The sequence below is a fragment of the Parasteatoda tepidariorum genome, chromosome 8 (assembly GCF_043381705.1).
Source record: "Parasteatoda tepidariorum isolate YZ-2023 chromosome 8, CAS_Ptep_4.0, whole genome shotgun sequence".
In the NCBI taxonomy this organism is placed as follows: Eukaryota; Metazoa; Arthropoda; class Arachnida; order Araneae; family Theridiidae; genus Parasteatoda; species Parasteatoda tepidariorum.
In genome coordinates, this window is record NC_092211.1 from 30,133,378 (window position 1) to 30,153,971 (window position 20,594).

Below are 20,594 nucleotides of genomic sequence, written 5' to 3' on the forward strand. Positions count from 1 at the left end.
GATCGAACCAGGGTCGATCCCAGGAAATGGGAGGCGAACGCTCTATCCCCTGAGTCATCACAGCTCTTATGACATATTTTATAAAAATTACTATGGGAATTTAATCTGTTGCATTTTGAGCATTACCAAGTTTTGGCAAATCAATAATATGGTAAAATCGATCCCTGCCCGAGTGGTTATAACAAAGGGGAAAGCAGGCTGTGTTGTGGAAAAGCAATTCATGTTTGTGTGCAAATTAAATTTTTTTCTTAGAATCAGCTTCAGCGAACGTAAACCGATCTTCCCCCTTGGCTTTCTTAAAAAGTTTTTATCTTTAAAGGCGATAAACAAGGATCATTTCGTTTATAAGATGTATAATTATTAAAATTTTGAGTTAACACATTTTATTAATACGTCAATCGTGACGAAATGGAGAGATGGATTTGAAAAACAATCAACTGTGCTTGAAAATATAATTTAACTTAGGAATACAGGACATGTGTCACAAAAAGAAATGCGAAGTAATTTTACTTGTTAACAATATATTACGATTACCTTATAGCATGTAAAACTTCGCATTGAAAACAGTTTTTGCCTCGCTTCTGCTTTTATATTTTTAAAAATTTCGGTATAAATGGTGAGATTTATATCTGGCAACATTTAATCTCTCTCTCTCTCATCTTTTATTTATTCATTTCTTGTTTTTTTTGTTTTCACTTTTGACAGCAAGTCAAGCCAACACCTCCTAGGAGAAAGAAGGCCTCAGCACGAATAAATTTAATAGTCCGACTTAACGAACATAAACTGAGGAGTGGCTGAAAAATAAGAAAGATGTCCCTACGTTCGGGCTGCAAAGTTACACAGTGGTGGTAAATATGACAGATGACATTACGTTTGGACTACTAAAGGATAACATTTCTTGTTTATGGTAACCCGCGTTGAGGCCTTCTCTTTTTTAGGAGGTATTGGTCAAGCTCGAATTCAGAAAATGAAAATTGCGAGAGAGATCAATTTTTCTTCAATAATAGATAAATAATTATTTAAAGAAATAAAAATGCAAATAAACGTTTAAACTTTAAAAAACTTTCGAACAAATAAGAATTTTGAAAACACTTTAGTTAATTTTCTAATTTGAAATGGTTCTATCAGCACGTCAAATTTCATTTCTGTAGTATATTTCAGCGAACAAACGTGTTTCCCCTCCAATTTTATTAGTTAATCATTCTCGAACTAATAATCGAATTGTATTTTTTTTCCATCGAACTTTTTGTACATTTTTCTACACACCTGGCTGGGATAATTTGGTTGGGCGTTTGGCCTATGTCTAAGAGGTTGTCAGTTTGATCCCAGCGGGGCGAAGACTCCCGTGTAGTAAATGGTGACTGATGCAAGTTAAGTTCTTCATGTTCCCATAACAAATTACACCTCTGGGGATACTGGATTGGAGATTGATCGTTCTTTGGTTTAGATCAAAATTACGATCTGTGGATGAATAAATTGATGCATATATGGATCCGGCCTATAAATGAGCTAATGTCACAAGAAATAATTTGATACTTTGGAGATTATCTCGAAATAACTCCCACCCGCCACCTTTCATTTTCAAACTCTGAAAAATTTTACTCATTATTTGAACTTCAATTTTTCAAAACTGATAGAAAAGATGCTTATCATTTCTTCCTTTAAATATCACCGAAACATATGAAATATTTCTACTTAGATATATCATGGTGTAAGGAGTTAAACATATGATCATAAAGTATTGGAATTTGAAAAAAAATGACGTATTGTGCATTAGTATTTTTCATAATAGAGAACAAATTTTTGCCATTTTTTTATTTCTGATGCATAATAAGTGAAAATATAACTTCAAACAGACAATATTTTATTCGCAATCGTACCACTCGAATGCTCCATTTGGGGAAAAGACCGATTCTATGTTTTGACCCTCTTCCTTTCCCTCCTCTCCTCTTCTCAGTTGTATGCTAATGTACTACAAAATTTTTCCCTTCCATAATATTTTTCGAATTTAAAAAAATTATATTGTTATTGCTGCATTGTCAGAAATATTTTCTATAATTTTCACGATCTTTCTTTTATAGCTATGTGAAATGTAATTTTGAGTTTTATACAGTATTCTAACTTAAATTTTCTTCCTCCGTTTGAAAATCAAGACAGAAACTAACGTTCTTCCTTCTCCTATTACTCTCCACTCGCTAATGGAGAAAGTATGTGAAGTATTGAAATATTGTAGACTGCCCTGCTCCACCTGCAGCCCATTTCGATCGCCAACGCAAAACTCAGCACTGTTTTCGTTAAGTTACCGAAGCCTCCACTATGGCAGTAAAAATGCATCTTAAAAATTTCCTGAACAACAACTGAAATGAACTGAAGTAAGATATTCAATTTTCCACTTCCGGCGTTTTGTGATGTAAACAAATGTGGATGCACGCAATGCAAATCACGTTAATGGATTTAAAGTGATAATAATTTTCCTTTTTTTACTATTTAACATGATATTTTTATGTATTTTAATTTAAATATGTTTGTGACACTTTATACTTGTCCAGTCTAACGTTTTATAATAGACATTTAATATGAAATATGTATGCTTTATTGTGTTTTGAACTGAAAATTGATTTAACTCTTAAGTTCTAGTTAAAAATATTGTAGAGTTTTAATCTTTCTATTCCTAGATTTGATGGCTTTCTTTGGATTTGATTTTTATGTTTATTAGTAAAATTTTTGTATTGCAAATATTGTCCTTTTATTTTAGAAAGTCTGTTGAATAGTTACGAGTAATGACCGAGAAAAAAATCTTAGAATATGAAACCTATTTGAATGACGTTTTAAGAGAAGACTTAAAGTGTGTATTGTCTCAGCGAGAGAATCTTTGCCAAGAAGTTCTTGATTTAGAACAATTAAAAACTGTAATTGAACGTTTACAAGAAGCAGAATTAAATAAAGAAACCATTAAGACTAGAGTAGATTTGGGTTGCAATTTTTACGCTCAAGCTAATATCACTGACACTAAATATATATTTATCAAAACTGGGTTGGATATTTTTGTCCAATTTACATTGGAAGAGGCAACTAAGTTTATTGATAAGAAAATAGATTTCTTGAAGAAGAAAATTGATCATACTTTGAAGAAGAGTTCTGAGATTAACGCTCATATACAGTTGATTTTGCAAGGTTTGAGAGAGCTGCAACATTTGACTTACGTAACTGAGACACCTAGGAGAGAAGTTTTGTAAAAAAAAAATTATGTTGGAACTTGCAGGTAAAATATTTGTATTGAAATTATTGTTCATTTTCATGATGTATTTAAGCTTGTATAATAGAATGGTTGATACCAATATGATGGCAATGTTTTACAAATGTCACTAAACAGGGGTCTGTCTCGATTTTTCTGAGAGGTACCTATTTTGTGAAAATTTAGACATAATTTGTGAAAAATTAGGCATAATTTGTGAAAATTAAAAATTATATTAAAGAATCAACACAAAAATATGGATTTATTGTTTCTTACGGGATACAAAAATAAAATTTTAAGAAAAAGTATTGTGTGAAACTACCGTTTTTCCTAAAGTTGAATTTGTGAAGGTACCACGAAATGGTAGTAAATTTGGCCTAGACAGACCCCTGCTAAACTCGTGCTTAGACTACAAATTTGCCACCTTGAAGTATGTTTGAAATGTGCAAAATGGTAAAAGAAAAAAAAATTTCTTTTTCAGCATCAAACTCCGGCCCTTTAATTTTTTTATTATTATTTATTTTATTGTTCCACGCGTAGGTTCTGAATAGTTAATATGATGAAAAAAGTTAAGTGCTGATTTTCTTCCCCCATGAGCATAAGACAGGCTCAGAGCCATCAAAGAGAGAGAGCAAAATGTCCACTGTCTGGAAAAAAAGGAAGAAAGTGGTGTCAACTGTTTCTTGAGGTTATTGTAAATTGCGAAGGTTTTACTTTTACCTAAATTTAAGGAAAAAATTTTTTTTTAGTTGTAACACATATATTTAATTTATAAATATTTTTGGGCAACAGTAATTAGTTCCAACATTTTGTTTCCTCGATCTTTTCCTACCTGTTTTTTAATTTTTCGGGAAAGTTAATGAGGGTGCTCCATCACCCCCTTTTCTCATGATGTCAAAGATGAGGTGTAAATTTAAATGTTGAAATTTCAAATGCTTCGGGTTGTGCTGCGCTTTGCATTAATCTATTGATAATATAATTGTCCATCAAATAAAATGCTATCTTTTGCTCTTTTTAGAATTTTACAATTTTTAGATGATTAATTTTTAATATATTTTGTTCATTTTTACTTTCACTATTTTTTTCATATATTTATTTTCTTGGTCTCAGATTTTTTTATTTTATAACTGTGGTTGAACAGCCAACCCAACTTTGTGTTTACGATTACTAGTGTTCAACTCCGTAGCCTTGTAATTTTGAACCAATCCAGAAGACAAGGAAACTCTTGGATCAGTAAAGATGCCATCTTTTCTGCCACTGATCTTGATGATTCAGGCCAAACTTTTTATGTCTATGTCTGATAAATAAACATAGTAAATGAATTGTTGAATTCAAGATAAGTAAGAATAGGCCTGCGAATTAAAGTAAATAGGAAATCGTTTCAATCTTAAAAAATTTCATAATAATCTATAAAATAATTATATTCTTTTTTAAAGTTTATTATGAATTATGCAATGGTGCATATGTAATATGATTCATATATAAAATATATTTATGTTAAAGAAAATATTATTTAGCAATAGTTACTTCTTTTTTAAAAAATCTAGATTACTAATTTAAGATTATTTTGTCTTTGCAGCTTTTACACAGTCTGATAGTGACTCTGATTGTGATATTCCAAAGTTTGAAATTTCTGCGTTTAAAAAGTATGAATCATCATCAGTTCCTGAAACTATAGGAAGTTCAAATTTCCATAACAAAAGGTACTTTTTATTAATATTTGTATTCCAAAATATTTTATGCAATTTTAATTTTTTAATATCATCCAGATACTAGAGTTTCCAGTATAGTATCCAGATACTTGAGTACTATAGTATCTAGAATCACTTTTTAATGTGATATCAATAATACATGTGTATAAAATAATATATATTCCTTGCAAATAAAGGTTTTATAGTCCATATACCTTTCATTGGTTTGTTTACATGTCTTTATTAGATTTTTATTAATAAAAAATTAAATGAAAAATTACAATACAAAAAATGTTTAATGTCACAACTATAATAAAAGATGCTATTTAGTTATAAAAATGCAGACCAAAATATGAAATAAAGAAACAAACACTCTTGACATTAAATATCTGCAGGACCGTTGATAATTATTTTATGGTGGTCCTGCCGAAGTTTTAGTAGTTTTTGAACCAATGGACTATTGTTAATTTCAAGCACTGATAATACAGATATGTAACACTTCTTTGAGCCACTTTATAATGTGAAATTGAATTTAATAATGCATATATTAAATTAACCTATTTGATATTTCTTACAATCATTTCTGCTATTTTAATGACTATTTTCAGTACCATAATTCATTGTGCTTCTCTCTAAAAAGTGTAAATCTTAGTTTCTTATTAATTTCCTACTTTATTGGATTTTTTCGATTCAATAATAGATATTATTTTGATTAGTGCCCATCTCTAAATGGTATTGTACTTTTTAGCTAGCATTGTGCTGTTTGTTATGATAAATCCTTCAAAGGTAAGATTTGACTGAAATTTCATTGCTTTGTACTACTCCCATTGAAGGACATTACGATTTTTCGAAAGCCACCTGCTTAAAGCTCAGAAAAATAATACTCTGAGTGTTAAGATATTCCACTATATATGAATTCAATTCCAGTAATTTCTTTTGATAAACTTTACATTTTTGGTGTTTAAATAATTGTGCATTATGTGGTTAATTGTTAAGCAAATTTTTATTTCGGCATTTAGTTTTCTTTGAGTGTAGAGGCAGGGGAAGAGTATAATAAAATCTGTTAATCTCCTTACTTTATTTTTTTTGTATATGGATTTTATTCCAGTTATGTATTTTGATAGACTGTAAATTTTTGATCTTTAAATAATTGTGCAAGTGTATATGGTTTAATTTGAAAAAAATTTTATTTCAGCATTCAGCTTTCTTCTAGTATGAATGCAGGGGAAGAGTATAATAAAACCAGTTACGTCGATCTTTATCCAGAGCGGGAAAACTTACATGATCAAGTACAAAAGCATAAGGAGCTGATGCAAAAATCTGTAGAGGAAGTAATTGTTTACAGTCATTTCTAAATATAATTTTTTTTTGTTTTGTTTATAATGAGCTGTATTATGCTTAAATAAATAATTTATTAATTATAGTATAATTTGTGAGCAAATACATGTAGTTGAGGTATTTTTAAATTTTTAATGACTTTAGAATGTAGTGTAAATCATCTGCTTTTGATTGATACATACCATACCTCATTTTATTGTTAACTATTTATATGTGTTGCAGATTCTTGAAGTATTATTTGCAAGCACTATATTTACGGTTTTCTTCTTTTTTTCCCCTATTTTATTCTTATTAAGAATCACTAAACCTGCAAATAATGTATCATTGAAGGCATAAAAATTGCATTTGAACTTTTCTTAAAATATTGATGTTATACAGGGTGGGTAGTGTTTTTAAAAAGTGCTTAAAGGTGCTTATTTTTGATTTACATTTTTAAAAGTACTTTTTTTATTCGAGGTTTGTAAAAAGTGCTTAATTTTTTATCTTTCAAAAAGAGATTTTTTTTTCTTTGCTGCATCAATTGTCGTTCTAAATTACAAAAAGAATGTACGATTTTCACAATTTTCTCTGCAAAATTTGTTAGAAGCAAGTTACTTTATCATAATTATGTAAAGTTTTTGAAAATGTTTGTGAATTTTATTGATTTTTATGTTTATAAATTAAGAACTTTAAACAATCGAAAAAAATAATTTTTATTACTGCACAGATCCTAACAAGGATTTTTTTTTTTTGGAAAGTGATTAAAAATATTCATTGAGTGCTTAAAAAGTACTTAAAAGGTGCTTATTTTTTGTTGAAAAATCTTGCAGTGTAAATCTGTTATAAAAAAATCATCAAAAAATTATTATTTTGAAGCTGTCAGCAACCCTTTATTTCACCGTAAAATTGTCAATTGTAACCTTAGATTGGTACACAATCGGCATGTTTTACTGTTGTAAAGAAATTCTTTTTACCATCCATATTAAATATTATTAAATCCAGTCGCAGTGAAACCTCACATTACCTCTTCTATATAGAAACCATTATGTATTACCATCTTGCAAAGCAGTAACTGTACACAAACAGTCATTTGTGGTCCATATATTATTTGCTATCTCTTCTAATCAGACATCGCCATATATATATCATTTCACCATTTTTAAAGCATATAAATTTATTGCCTTATCTGTAACTAAAATTTTTTTTAAAGGTATTTCACTATTGAGGAATCAATCATTCTCTTGTCACCTTCCTTTACCTTAAAAAAAATAAAGAAAAAAAATAAATGATACTGCTCCTGTGAAATATTTTGGCCTGTGATCTTTTTGATCTTTTCAAATGGATGAAACAGGTTTTGAGACCGAACAAGTTCAAGCGATACTTTTATGCTCCAAATTCCTCTTACCCACTTAAAATTCTTATTTCTAATCTATTGCTGGATTACAAAAAGAGAACAGAAATCTAGTCATCTTGTTCATGTAAATGTAAACTTTATGTTGGCACAAAAACCACAACTTTATATAGCCTGGTACCTTATAGATAGATATTATCGCTTTCTTTTTATTCTATGCATCACAGACAGATTACTTTCAAAGAGATATTGTCGCAATTACTTTCAAGTGATGGGGAAGTGTTAGAGTTGTAAAGCTAATAATTGGAATTCAACTGAGGAAGTGATGCAGGACTAAAAGCATCTAGTCAGTATCATATGACTAACTTGAATATATGTGTAAATAGGAAAAATTTTTTAATTTCCCTGTAGCTACATCTGAAATTATGTATATATCTATCAAATTTCTTCATTCATTCTTTTTGTATTGTAAATATTATAATTTAAGTTTAACTAAATATTAATGTGAATAGTTAATATCGATGATTCAATTATTTCTTTATCATTGCAATTATTTTAACAATAATTTATGACTTTGAATTTCATTGTTAGTGTACCTTTTCTGTAAATGGACTGCTCTCGTACATAGTCATTTTTTTTTCAGTCCTAAACCGAGATTTTATTTATATTAATTTTAAAAGAATATTAAATTTTTAGATTGACTCTAGAAATGAATTGTATCAAATTAACTAATTTGAAACAGCTAAGATAAGGACCATTTATTAAATTTATTTAGAGTATTTTTTATTTATTTTATCTGTAATATTTTATTTTTTGGGAAACATACCGGTAGCAATTCTGTATTATAGTAATAATTATATTATAATCTATATAGTATTATATAATAATCTATAGTATTCTGAATAAATGTTTCAGCTACTGCAGCTTAATGAAATTAAACAAATTTATGAGAAAAAAAAAGCTTCAATATTATAACTTTGCAAGAGTAGCACTTGAGTATTAAGTAAAATATGAAGTATCATAATACTTTTTTTATTATAATTAATATTAGTTCTTTATTTAAATTTTTGTTGCTGTTTCTCAAAATAGAATGCAGAGAAGAGCATAGTTTTACAACCTGGATTCGAAAAGCTTGAAGAGGTTCCTGTTTTTCAACTTAAACACAAGAGAAGAAAAGAAGGATTGGTATGAAAATTTCTTACATCTTATTGTGTTTTTTTTTTTTTTTTTTTAAACCTAGGATAATTGCAACATATATCTCATTTAATTTGGTGGTTTATTATTACATTGTTTATTATTATATTTTATTTGTTGGTTATGATTTTATTTTTTATGGTTTATTTAAATTTTTATACTACTTTTTTTAAAATCATATTCTAGTTTATGCTTTTTCGAATTTTAAAAGATTGATTTTAGCATGCTTAAATTATGATAAACATATGCTCTAGTATATTGTTCCTAATTAGGGATTCTTAAATCTTGTCAGAAGTATTTTCCTATGATAATTTAACATTTGATGATAATTTTCACAAGTTATTAGGGCTAAAAAAGTTTTCAATCTTACTTTAAATTAATAATAATAATAATAAAAAAAACAAAAAACTATGAATATGTCATCAACAACAAAATTATGTAGCTTTCATTTGTCATCTTTTCCTTTTTACTATATTGTGAATTCATTGAATAGTTCATAGAATATTCTTAAGTTCAAAAAATATAAATTCAAAAATCTGTGGTTTGAACTTCTGTGAAGAGAAGTTTGTAGGCAAATGCAACTTCAGAAGTTTTAAGTTTAGTCTAGGGAGAGGTCATGACTAAACTATCGACATTTTACAAGAGAGAAATATGAATTTAAGATTGTGATTGGGATTTTTAATCTATGTGAATACATAGATTTCATGATTTAATATAATGATTGGCTATTTATATCAAATAAATGTCTATGTCTGAAATATAATAGACACTGTATAGCTTATAATATTTGTTTGAACTATGATTGGAATTTCTTATCAAGTTAATTTATTTCTTCCTTTTCTGCTTTTAAATAAATTCCAGCCATAGTTAACTTTTTTATAATTTTTTTTTAAATTTTGGACATTATGTGTTTTTAAAATGACAAGTCTGAATAGGGTGACTTTAACTATAACCATCTAGTATATAAATTATTAAAAATATATGCTTTTAAAAGTATTTTAAAATATATGTTAATTTGTATTCCCCCCCCCTATAGTGTAGTTTGTTAATATAATTTTCATTAACAATCTGAAGCATTCTTTTTCCAATATTTTTATTAAAAATTGACTAATTTGTGTTTCAAATTATGTGGAGCAAAAATATTTATATATTTATTTTATATTATTCTTTTTAATTAGGTTTTGTTGACAATTAAAATTTAATATGCATAAATTTTTAAGTATTTTTCTAATAATGACAGGAGACTCTTTAATTTATAATATTTATTTTTATTCTTGTTCTCTTTTGTTCTCTGTTTTTATTCTTGTTCTCTTCTAAAATTTTATATTTTATGTTTATGCATTATATATATTTATTATATATATTTATTATATATATTTATTATATATATTTTTATTATGTCTATTTTTATTATAAGGACACAAACATAAGTACAATTTCAGCAGGCCGTGATAGCCTGGTTGGTAGGGCGCTGGGCCCAAGTCCGAGAGTTCGTACGTTTTAACCCTGCCAGCCAAAGACTCCCCGTGTGGTTGGTGGCTGATGCACGTTAAAATTCTGTCGATTCGCAAAGTCCTCCATGTTCCCATAACAAATCGATACCTCTGGGGGTACTGGATTGGAGATCAATCGTTCTCTAATTCAGGTCAAAATTACGATCTGTGGATGTATGAATGGGTCCGCCTTACAAACAGATGTGACATATGATGTGGCTGAAGTCGAACTCCTGGCCATAGATGGTGACACTGAAAAACAAGAATCGCACACGCTGCCTTAAATTTGCTCGGTTTCACCAAGCAGGCTTGCCCGTGTGGCAAGTGGCATTAGAACCAACAATTTCAGCACATGACAATTTTAAGGAACACAATGAAGTAATAAAATAAAGCCTTTCATTTTTTCAATGAACACAACTTTAACCTCAAAATTATAAAATCTTTTAATAAAAAAATGACTTTGTTTCGAATGCTAAGTGCACCTTCTGCAAGATTCTCACAATAGCACCTAAATCAGGGTGTCTACCCGTCTGGAAAACCTGGAAAAGTCAGGGAAATTTTTTGTTCTGGAAAAGTCAGGGAAATTTACATTTTTCTTAGAAAAACCTGGAAATTTTTTAAACTTTTTGAATAAAAAGATGGAAAAAAAATTTCCTTAAAAAACAGATTTGTATGAAAATGAAATTTCTTTTCAATTTTTTTTTAATTGGTAAAAGAAGCTACTTTTCTTTAAGCAGTTCTTTCTCCCTCCCTTTTGTTCACAACTATGAATTCCAGTCTCCCTTGGGGGTTGGATTTACCCCCAATTTCAGTTGTTTATTTCCTTTCTCCCTCCCTCCCTCAGGCAGTTATAAGCAATGGTGGGTGTGTCAATTGTAGGTTTGTCAAGCAATTTTAGGGGTGGTGGGTTCTTCAATTGACAATGAAAAGCTGCTTAGTTCTTACTTACCTATAAAAGATGAACTATTCCAAGTAAGGGTAAACTGGTTTTTAGGTTGTATTGCTAAATTTTACTGCTTAGGTGATTATTTGATTTGTAGAAATTTTTTTATCTTTTTTTTTTGTAAAAATCTGTTTTTGGTCTGGAAAATGTCTTCAAGGAAAACTGTGTTTAATTCTGATTGGTGTGATGAAAAACTTAACCCTAACTGGTCAAAATGGCTGAAACCTTATGAAAAAAATCCAGGTGCTGCTATATGTTCAGCATGTAACAAAACTATTTCTTTGAGCAATATGGGAAGACAAGCCATTATAAGTCACGAAAGAGGACCAAAGCATCAGAAAAATATTGGATTTAAAAATTCTTCAAATATGCTTATGCAGCAGTTTGTAAAAAAAACCTGCAATTAGTTCTTCAGTGCCTGTGAGTACAGCATCAATGCCTTCGAACAGTTTTTCTGTTCCTGTGATAGCAGAGTCAGTGCCCTCGACCAGTTCTTCAGTGCTTGTTAATACGGAGTCTGTGGAAGGAAATTCTTCTAAAGGTTCTAAAAAAATTATAGATAAATACTTCCTCAATGACCAAGTAAGTAAAGCTGAAATAATATGGTGTCTTCGCACAGTGATGACCCATTCCTCTTTTCGCTCAAATTCAGACTTGTCTGATATATTTAAAATGATGTTTCCTGATAGTGACATTGCTCAGAAATTGAAGCTGAAAAAAGACAAGACATCATATACAATTTGTTTTGGATTGGCTCCTTTTTTTAGAGATGAATTAATCGCTGTTCTTTCATCTTCAGATTTAGAATCATGCGTTGTATGTTTTGATGAATCATTAAACAAAGTTGTCCAGAAAGGTCAAATGGACATACATGTCAGGTTTTGGCAGAAAAATATGAATACCGTTGTAACACGTTATTTGACATCTGTTTTCCTAGGGCATTCAGATGCAGAATCTTTATTTAATGCTCTGAAAAGTTCTATACCTGATCCTGTTATGAAGAAAATACTTCAACTCTCTATGGATGGCCCAAATGTGAATCTAAAGTTGCATTCATTACTACAAAGTGATTTGCAGGAGCAATCTGGCTCTAAATCTCTTTTGAATATTGGTTCTTGTGGTCTTCATATTGTTCATGGCGCTTTCAAGACAGGACATAAATGTACTTCCTGGGATTTAAATAAGTTTCTCTATGCTGTCTTTAACTTGTTTAAAGATTCACCTGCCAGACGTGCTGATTTTGTGCATTTTACAAAAAGTAATGTCTTCCCCCTGAAATTTTGTTCTATTCGTTGGGTTGAAAGTTCAGCTGTGGCACAGAGAGCTTTAGAGATTTTGCCACCATTAAGAGTCTTTATCCAAAAGGTGGAAGCTGAAGGGATTGAACCAAATACAAAGACTTATGACACTGTAAAATCAATGCTAAAATGTACTGAGCTGTTAGAGGCAAAATTAGGCTTTTTTTTTTCTGTGTCATCATAAGTTTGCGGCTTTTTAATGAGGTTCCAGACTGATAAACCAATGGCACCTTTCTTGTATGAAGAAATGTACTTGATGCTTAGCAATTTAATGAGGAGATTTGTTAAAAAATCTGTTATAGAGCAGAATGATTCCGCAATGAAGTTGATGAAAGTAGATGTCACCCAAAAATGTAACCTTCTACCAATTACAGACGTGGACATTGGATTTGCAGCCAGACGTAGTCTTAAAGAAAGCAAAGCCACAGATACTGCTAAGTCTATTTTTAAGAGAGAGTGTCTCTTATTTTTACAAAAAATGACTCTAAAATTGATGGAAAGGAATCCGCTGCGTTTCAAGCTTGTGAGAGGCATAAGTGGTCTGTCCCCAACAATTATATCTGTTTCAAATTCATCCTGCATTAAAAAGATAGAAATGGCTTTGGATTGTTTCGTTGATTGCAATCAAATGTCAGCAGTCACTGCTGATAAAGTAAAATCAGAATTTTCTAAGTTTATTTAAGACTATCACGTTAGAAAAGAAATGTCGGAATTTAAGCGTGAGAGTGGAAGATTAGATGTCTTCTATTCTTCATTGATGGCTGAAAGCACAAACTATCAAAACTTGTTCGTTTTCATTAAAAATATTTTAATTATGTCTCATGGAAATGCTGCTGTGGAAAGTGGTTTTAGTATTAATAAAGCTTTGCTTATTGAGAACATGCAAGAAAAGTCAGTAGTTGCTTTAAGAACTGTATATGATGGTATTAGTAATGCTGGAGGTTTATTTAAGATAGATGTAACTAAAAAGATGATACTTGCAGCAAGAAATGCTCATAGTTGCTATCATGAAGAGCTAAAAGCAAAAAAACTTATGGAGAAAGAATCAGAAGAACTAGCAACTAAGAAAAAGCGGGCTGCTGAGGAAATAAAAGAACTTAAAGTGAAGAAAACGAAAATCCAGCAAGAAGCAGAGAGACAGTTAGCTGAACTTGATGGCATGATAAAGGATCTTTATCATTAATTTTATTTTTATTGTGACTTTTAACAAATTCAGATTTTGTCTTTGTTTATAAAAGTATATGTAGTTAAGGGGCAAATTGAAAATAATTTGTAAAAAGAAATTTGAATAAAATTTTTACCTTTCTATTACTGTAGTATTTAAATCTTATTTTGTGTTTTTTTAAATATAAGAATTTTATTTTTGTTTGAAAAAATTGTATTCTTTAATTTAAATTCCTTTTTAATAAATAAGGCTATGGCTTAAGTTATTATGCTTGAATGTGTAGTTTCATATTAAGGAAATTTTCAAAATACAATTTATACTAAAAATAAATTTAAAAAGTGTTATTTTAAGTCTTTTGCTTGGTTTTTAATTTCGAATATGAATTATATTCAATTATCAATATCTGAGAAGTGGTTTTGTTTTGGAAAACTAATATCTTTATGGCTCTAATTCCCTAAAGGGAAACCTGGAAATTTCTTGATTGATGTATGGAAAACCTGGAAAAGTCAGGGAAATTATAAAAAAATTTTGAGTAGACACCCTGCTAAATGCATCCAATTATATTATTAAATGATTTACAATGTAAGAGTTATCTGTTTCATATTATCATAAAGCATATTTAGTTTCCTGCAAATGACTTGTTGTTGACTTGTTATGTGTCTCTTGTTACCTATTATCTATCATTCAAGATAATGATGTATATTAAAAGTAATAATCTGTCAAATATTAATTAACTTTGTAAAATATTTTATTTTTAGAGTTTTTTCTTGCAAAACCGTACTTGTCATTGTTTTCTTAAAAACATCACAGATTCACTCTTTTGTTGCAATATTTAAGAAAAATAAAATTCTTATTTGTAATTTACTTGGCTGGTCGAAAGATTTTAAAGAAAGTGTACTTTTCTTTTAATCCTGTTTAATTATTTAAGTAGAATGCGTGAGATTTAAGCAACAATGTGTAGTAATATAAAAATCAACATAGCAACAATATATATTTTTAAAAATTTTGTACATAGTAATTTTCTAAAATATTTTTTCCAAGCTATAAGGCAACTATTTCTCCTTTTTATTTATTTAAAACTAAGCTAATAATAATTCATAAATATTTACCTTATTTTCTATATTAATAAACTAAGGCCAGTGATACTCAAAGTGTGCACTTTGGTAGATGCATTGTTCTAATTAATGTTAAAGAAAGGACAAATAAATTAATGTATATATTAAATAAAAGATTAAATAATTTAATTTTTTTGTCCTACATTTACGTAAGTATGCAAAGCTGTGAAAAAATCTTAGATAAAATAAAGTTTTTAGGACATTCTGTGTTATAGGTCTCATATTTCATTTTAAAACCCTGCTTGTTACTGTCTGTATTCACGAATATTTTGTTTTTGATAAGTTACATTTATTTGTAAATTTTATGTATTAAGTGAATAATCTAATGCATTTTTTTAATACATTTTGATAGTTTTTTTTTCCATATCAAACAAAAATATTCTTGGTACATTCCTTAAAATATTGAACCAAAGTTAGTTTCAATTACAAAAATAAAAAAATATTCTGCCTTAAAAACATTTTTGTTTAACAATTTTTCATTTATACAATTTCAGCAATTTTAATCTGCAATTCTATAAGATATGTTGTTTAATTTATAAACTTCCTGTTCTTGTTACAAATTTATAACTTAATTCATTGCAATAACAAAAAAGGTAATACTGTTTTTTTTTAATTAAAAAAAAAGAAGAGAGAAATAGCTGACAAATTGTTAGGATTACCTGTTAAGGAAGAAAAATACCCTAAATTACATAGTAATTTTCACAGAAGGAAGTCTTGTGCCTCTTGGATGAAACATCCTATGAAATCAAATAGAGACTGGGAGAAAAAATTAATTTAAAAAAATAAGTGAAAAAAAAATAATACAGGCTAAACAAGTAGGACTTCATGATTCAAATATTTATAATTTTAAAGATTCATGTTGTACAGAATTAATGTGCCTGATAATTTTATAAATTTTTTTATCTGTATAAAAGATTTATCAATACAAATAAAATTTTTATTAATTTGTCATAATAATGAAATCTGGAAAATCATTGAGTTATTAAAAATTCAACATGAGATTAATTTTCTTTTTTTAAATTTTGAAATAAGGAATGCAGAATATTAAGAATTATTACTTTCTTTTGTTTTCATATTTTATTGGCATATTTTTTAAATGCTTATTTTTTAAAAGTATAAATGCTATATAAACGTTAGTAAGTATAATATTTAAAATTTATATAGTTATCTTTTATATTAAATATATTTTTCCGGTGTTTGCATTGTATAACACTTTTTTTCTTCATATGTAATCATATCAGCCATTCTCATTCTACAGTAATTGCGATTCCTGATTAACAATACTGAATTGGTTTCAAAAAAATAACTTTCGATATAACTGAACTATTTTTCTTTTCAGTTACATAAATTGCAATTATATATACAGTGAAACCTCCTGTTATGGACACTCCTGCAAAACGGACGCCTCCCAATACAGACATATTTTTAATTCCCCGGGAATCTTCTATGAATAAACCATTACGTACATTCTCCGCAAAGCGGACACTCCCGTAACCGGACGCGGACAGTCATTTTGGTCCTGAAACGTTGTTTTTTATCTCTACAAACCGGACACTACTTTTTCTAAATAAATTGCAAGCTAAAAAAATTCAACTTTTCACCATTTTTAAAGCATGTAAATAAAACTTTTTGCCTTATCCATAACTAAAAATATTGTTAAGCTATTTCACCACCGAAAAATCAATCTTTCTCCTGTCACCTTGCCTTATCTTTGTAAAGAAAGGAGAGAAAATGGTACTGCACTCCTGAAATAATTCTGACATCGGCATCTTTTGATCTTTTCATCTGGACCACACAGGTTATGAGACCCCTCAAGTTGAAATGACTTCTCTCAATGCTTCTTCCCCATTGAAAATTTCTTTAATTTTCTTATCAATTTGAAGACTGTATTTAACACAACTGGGGTAAAAAAAAAAGAACAGAAGTATAATCTTTGAGGTGTTTATATAAATGAAACATTTATTCAGACACTTGATAGCTGATCAATTGTGAATAATCATCTCCATAGGTCCTCATGACTTACAGGTATGCATTACTTTTTTTTCTGTGAATCATGGGAGGTTTATTTTCCAAGAAGGTATTAACCATGTTCCCTATCAAATGATAAGTAGGTGTAAGGGGATGTGAACCTAATAATTGAAACGGACTGAGGACAGTACGCTCCTATTTGGTATCATATGTCTAACTTGAGTATCTATGCTAATAGGAAAATTATATTTATTTATCTGTAGCTACATCCAGAATTATGTATTTATATCAAACTTCTTTATATATTCTTTTTTATCTTTCTTATTGTTTAAATAAATACTCTTGTAGATATTTACAGTATCCTTGTAGATATTATTTTATTATTTCTACATCTTTGAGAATATTCTAAAAACAATTTACGGTATTAAATTTCGTTATTAGGGTACCCTTCCCGTAAACGGACAACTCTCATAAACGGACAAATTTTTTGGTCCCATGAATGTCCGTTTAACGGAGGTTTCACTGTATATAAAAGAAATGTAATGTTATTTTGGTAGAAAAATATCATATAAAAAGCAGACAAATGACTCTTAAAAAAAGTTCTACATTAAGTTAGCTAAAGGAAATGTAGTAAAAGTAAGTGAAATTTTTTTTAGTTTTTAAAGGGAGGAAAAATTTCAAAATTTGGCTGAGAAATATCTTGTATAAGACTTATGAATATTGTGAAATAACTCACACATTTCATTTATTTATTCCAGTTTTAATGTCAATGTGCATGTGTTTTCTCTTGAAATTGATGGGTATTGTGTATTGCATCATATTAATATGCTACTCATACTATACTATCTTTCTTATTTTTTTATTCAATTTAGAAAGAGAGAGACAAGACGAAAGGATTTTCTTGGTTTAATATGCCCGCTCCTGAGATGACTGATGAAAAAAAGAATGACCTGTTAGTAATTCAAATGAGGCAAGCTTTAGATCCAAAGCAATTCTATAAACGCAGTGCTGTGAAAGGCAATCCTAAATATTTCCAAGTAAGTTTTTTTTTCTCTACATCTTTTTGGAAATTCAGGCTTTTTACACATTAGTAAAATTATATTGCTAATCATCTTACTCTCTTTCAATGCAAAACATTTGTGTTAATTTACAACAAATATACCAAATTTACAACAAATATGTGCATAAATTTTAATGAATTTATTGTGTTTATAAATAATTTTATTTCAACATTAAATTTCATTACTTTCAGCAATAGTTTCAATAGTTAGAATGTATTAAAAACGTAACATTTCTTTAAAGTTGATATTCATATGCAGATTGATCCTCAAATTCTTCGGTAGGTTAGTTTTATTTAGTGACAAATATAATAAGCTCTGAAGAGAAAAGAAAAAATTTAGGAATTAAAAGCTCTTGCTTAGAATCACTCAAAAATTATTCTTTATTTTTTTTATAGATTTCAGTCAAATTATGTTACTTAATAATCAGTTTGTAGAAAAAAGTTGCTGGATATTTTTAAGTCAAATTTCAGGTGCTAAAGTTGTAAAGATTTTCTTGTTTTTTATTAAAATTCAAAATTTGTTTAAATTATTCAGTTTAGTTAAGTAATTTGATCTCCGTAAGTTTTCATGCAAATCTCGATTTAAAAAAGCCTGCCTGATATAGTTTAGTGTTTAACAAGTTAAAGGTAAAGGTTTTCTCTCTTTGATTTTTTTTTAGCCAATAAACGACTATCATGCTTATTTTTATTTCCGAGACATTGTACAGTATGTTAATTGCATTCATTTTTTATGCAAAAATATGTATTTTTGGAGATAGTTACCAAAAAATAAAAATTTAAAGATATGACTTAAACTACTTTAGTGTCCTACATAAATTTTTTTTAAAAATTTAGGTTTGGCATAAAAAGGTATATTAATTCACAACATTACGTTAGAATTTTTTTTAAACTTTATATTATTAGAAATACATGAAAAAAAAATTCTTATAACATGAAAATGCCTTTTTATAAATTAATCTCTTAAAAAAATTGAAATGGTCTAATCACAAAGCATATTTAAAAGTAACATTTTAAGAATAAAATTTTCGTCTTTCTGATTGATCTGTTTTGGTAAAATATTTTGGCATGATCTATTAGTTTAGTATTTTAACCATCTTTTACTTTTGAAGTGGTTGATGTTAGTCATTTTAAGAAAAATTTGTGTCCAAGCAAAGAAGAAATGTTTTTCTCTGTAATGTGCAATTCAACTTAGTAATTTAACTTTTGTGTATTTATAGTTAACCTATCCAATTTATCAAACGTTTCAAATCTGGTAACTCAAATTGGCACTGCCTAATTTTGCTGAGTAAAAAGGAAATTTTATTGATACTATCTATTGTCAAATCACCATAAACACATATTTTCTTGTCACTATCATTTGTATGAAATACACAGATTTCTGCCGTGCAATCCAACATGTTGGATACAAATACTACATGTTGGATACAAGAACTGCATGTTGGATACAAAAAATCAGTGTCATCAATGAGTGACCCTCGGAGTACCTAGTTATCAGAGTTGAGCCAAGTGTAGTTGATTACAAATAATCAAAAACTTGCTATAAAAACATAATGTTATTATTGCTAATAATTAGGATTAAAGTGTTATCAGTTACTTGCAGTTATATGTATTTTAGTAACTGATTGCTGGTAATCAATATTATTGCCATTAATAACTCAGCATTATTGTTAGTGCATGTAGAATTAATTATATTAAAAAAAGTTAAACAAAACACAGGAAGATAGCAATCGCAGTGCACATCTAGCAATCTTTCTGATATTTCAAAAGATATTGCTTTGTGGAGAAATTTTTTATGCACATTGTGTAAATTTAACTAAACACTCATCTTTACTCTCTGGAGAACCATACAAATTATCAAGTAGCAAACTAGATAGCTCATTAGTCACTATACTAGTTTTTTTAAGTAAGAATAAATTCTGTTATAGATGTGCAGTTATCCATGTTCTGCATTTTGAGTTTTTCAAAATATAAAATACGTGTAGTGCTTAGTGAGTTTTACAGCTAAGAATCTTGTAATATGATATAATAACTTTAAATTTATTTTGTGGTTATTTAAAAATTTTCATCAACATATTCTCCAAACTCAGGGATGAGATTAGCCAAAAGGCAAAAAAGCTGAATTTCTACACTAGTAAATTTTACGCAAGCGCAACCTTTTAATAATAAATTCCAGGCAGTTTAAGATAATAAATAATGTGTTGACATACAATTGTGTACTAATCTATTATTATATTGATACTTAACATTTAGTGAAAATAAAAATTACCAATTGAAAAAATAAAGCTGGAAATTATATTTTTCCTCAGTTCACATAAGAGACTTATTACTTGAAAAACTACCTGGTTTAGCAAATTAAAACTACTGAGTATATACATAAATATTTCATTTCTTTTAATAAATACTGTTATGTGATTTATAGCAAATGTATCAGTAATATTACTTTTTAAATTATTTTGGGGGAAAAAAAAACTACAATGGGCAGAATCATTATGTTCATATTATAGTCTAATCTAACTAGAGCCCTGTGAAACATATCAATAACGGTGAAGTAGAAATATATAGTAACTCCTTAACATACAAAATTGCTATTTTAGTTTGAAAAATTAAATGACAATCAGCAACTGTTTAGATAATTATTTTTCATTTGATAAGAATTTTGCATTTTATAGCATAAATAACAGCAATTATAATTTAAAATTTTGATGATGAGTTAATTAACTCCTTTTCCAAAAAAAATTTTCTAATCATTTACTTATATCAAAGT

The 20,594-nt window shown here is 28.4% G+C and overlaps 2 protein-coding genes across 4 annotated transcripts in view; both read left to right on the top strand.

The window, feature by feature from the left end:
* The first annotated feature begins 2,369 nt into the window (after positions 1–2,369).
* LOC107442774 (deoxynucleotidyltransferase terminal-interacting protein 2) overlaps positions 2,370–20,594 on the top strand; it is a 23,964-nt gene continuing 5,739 nt past the window's right edge. Inside the window, exons 1-6 of one of the 3 annotated variants that reach the window (XM_016056413.3) lie at positions 2,375–2,459; positions 2,756–3,262; positions 4,815–4,938; positions 6,122–6,257; positions 8,684–8,779; positions 17,643–17,807. In XM_016056413.3, the coding sequence (XP_015911899.1) occupies positions 3,247–3,262; positions 4,815–4,938; positions 6,122–6,257; positions 8,684–8,779; positions 17,643–17,807 (537 nt within the window). In that variant the 5' untranslated portion in view covers positions 2,375–2,459; positions 2,756–3,246. Of the gene's footprint in view, positions 2,586–2,755; positions 3,263–4,814; positions 4,939–6,121; positions 6,258–8,683; positions 8,780–17,642; positions 17,808–20,594 lie in introns of all 3 variants that reach the window. The other 2 variants (XM_071184568.1, XM_016056416.3) reach the window with 2 other exon arrangements.
* Positions 2,781–3,236, top strand: LOC107442767 (Uxt prefoldin-like subunit). The gene has a single exon (XM_016056407.1). The coding sequence runs from the start codon at positions 2,781–2,783 to the stop codon at positions 3,234–3,236; it is 456 nt and encodes a 151-aa protein (XP_015911893.1).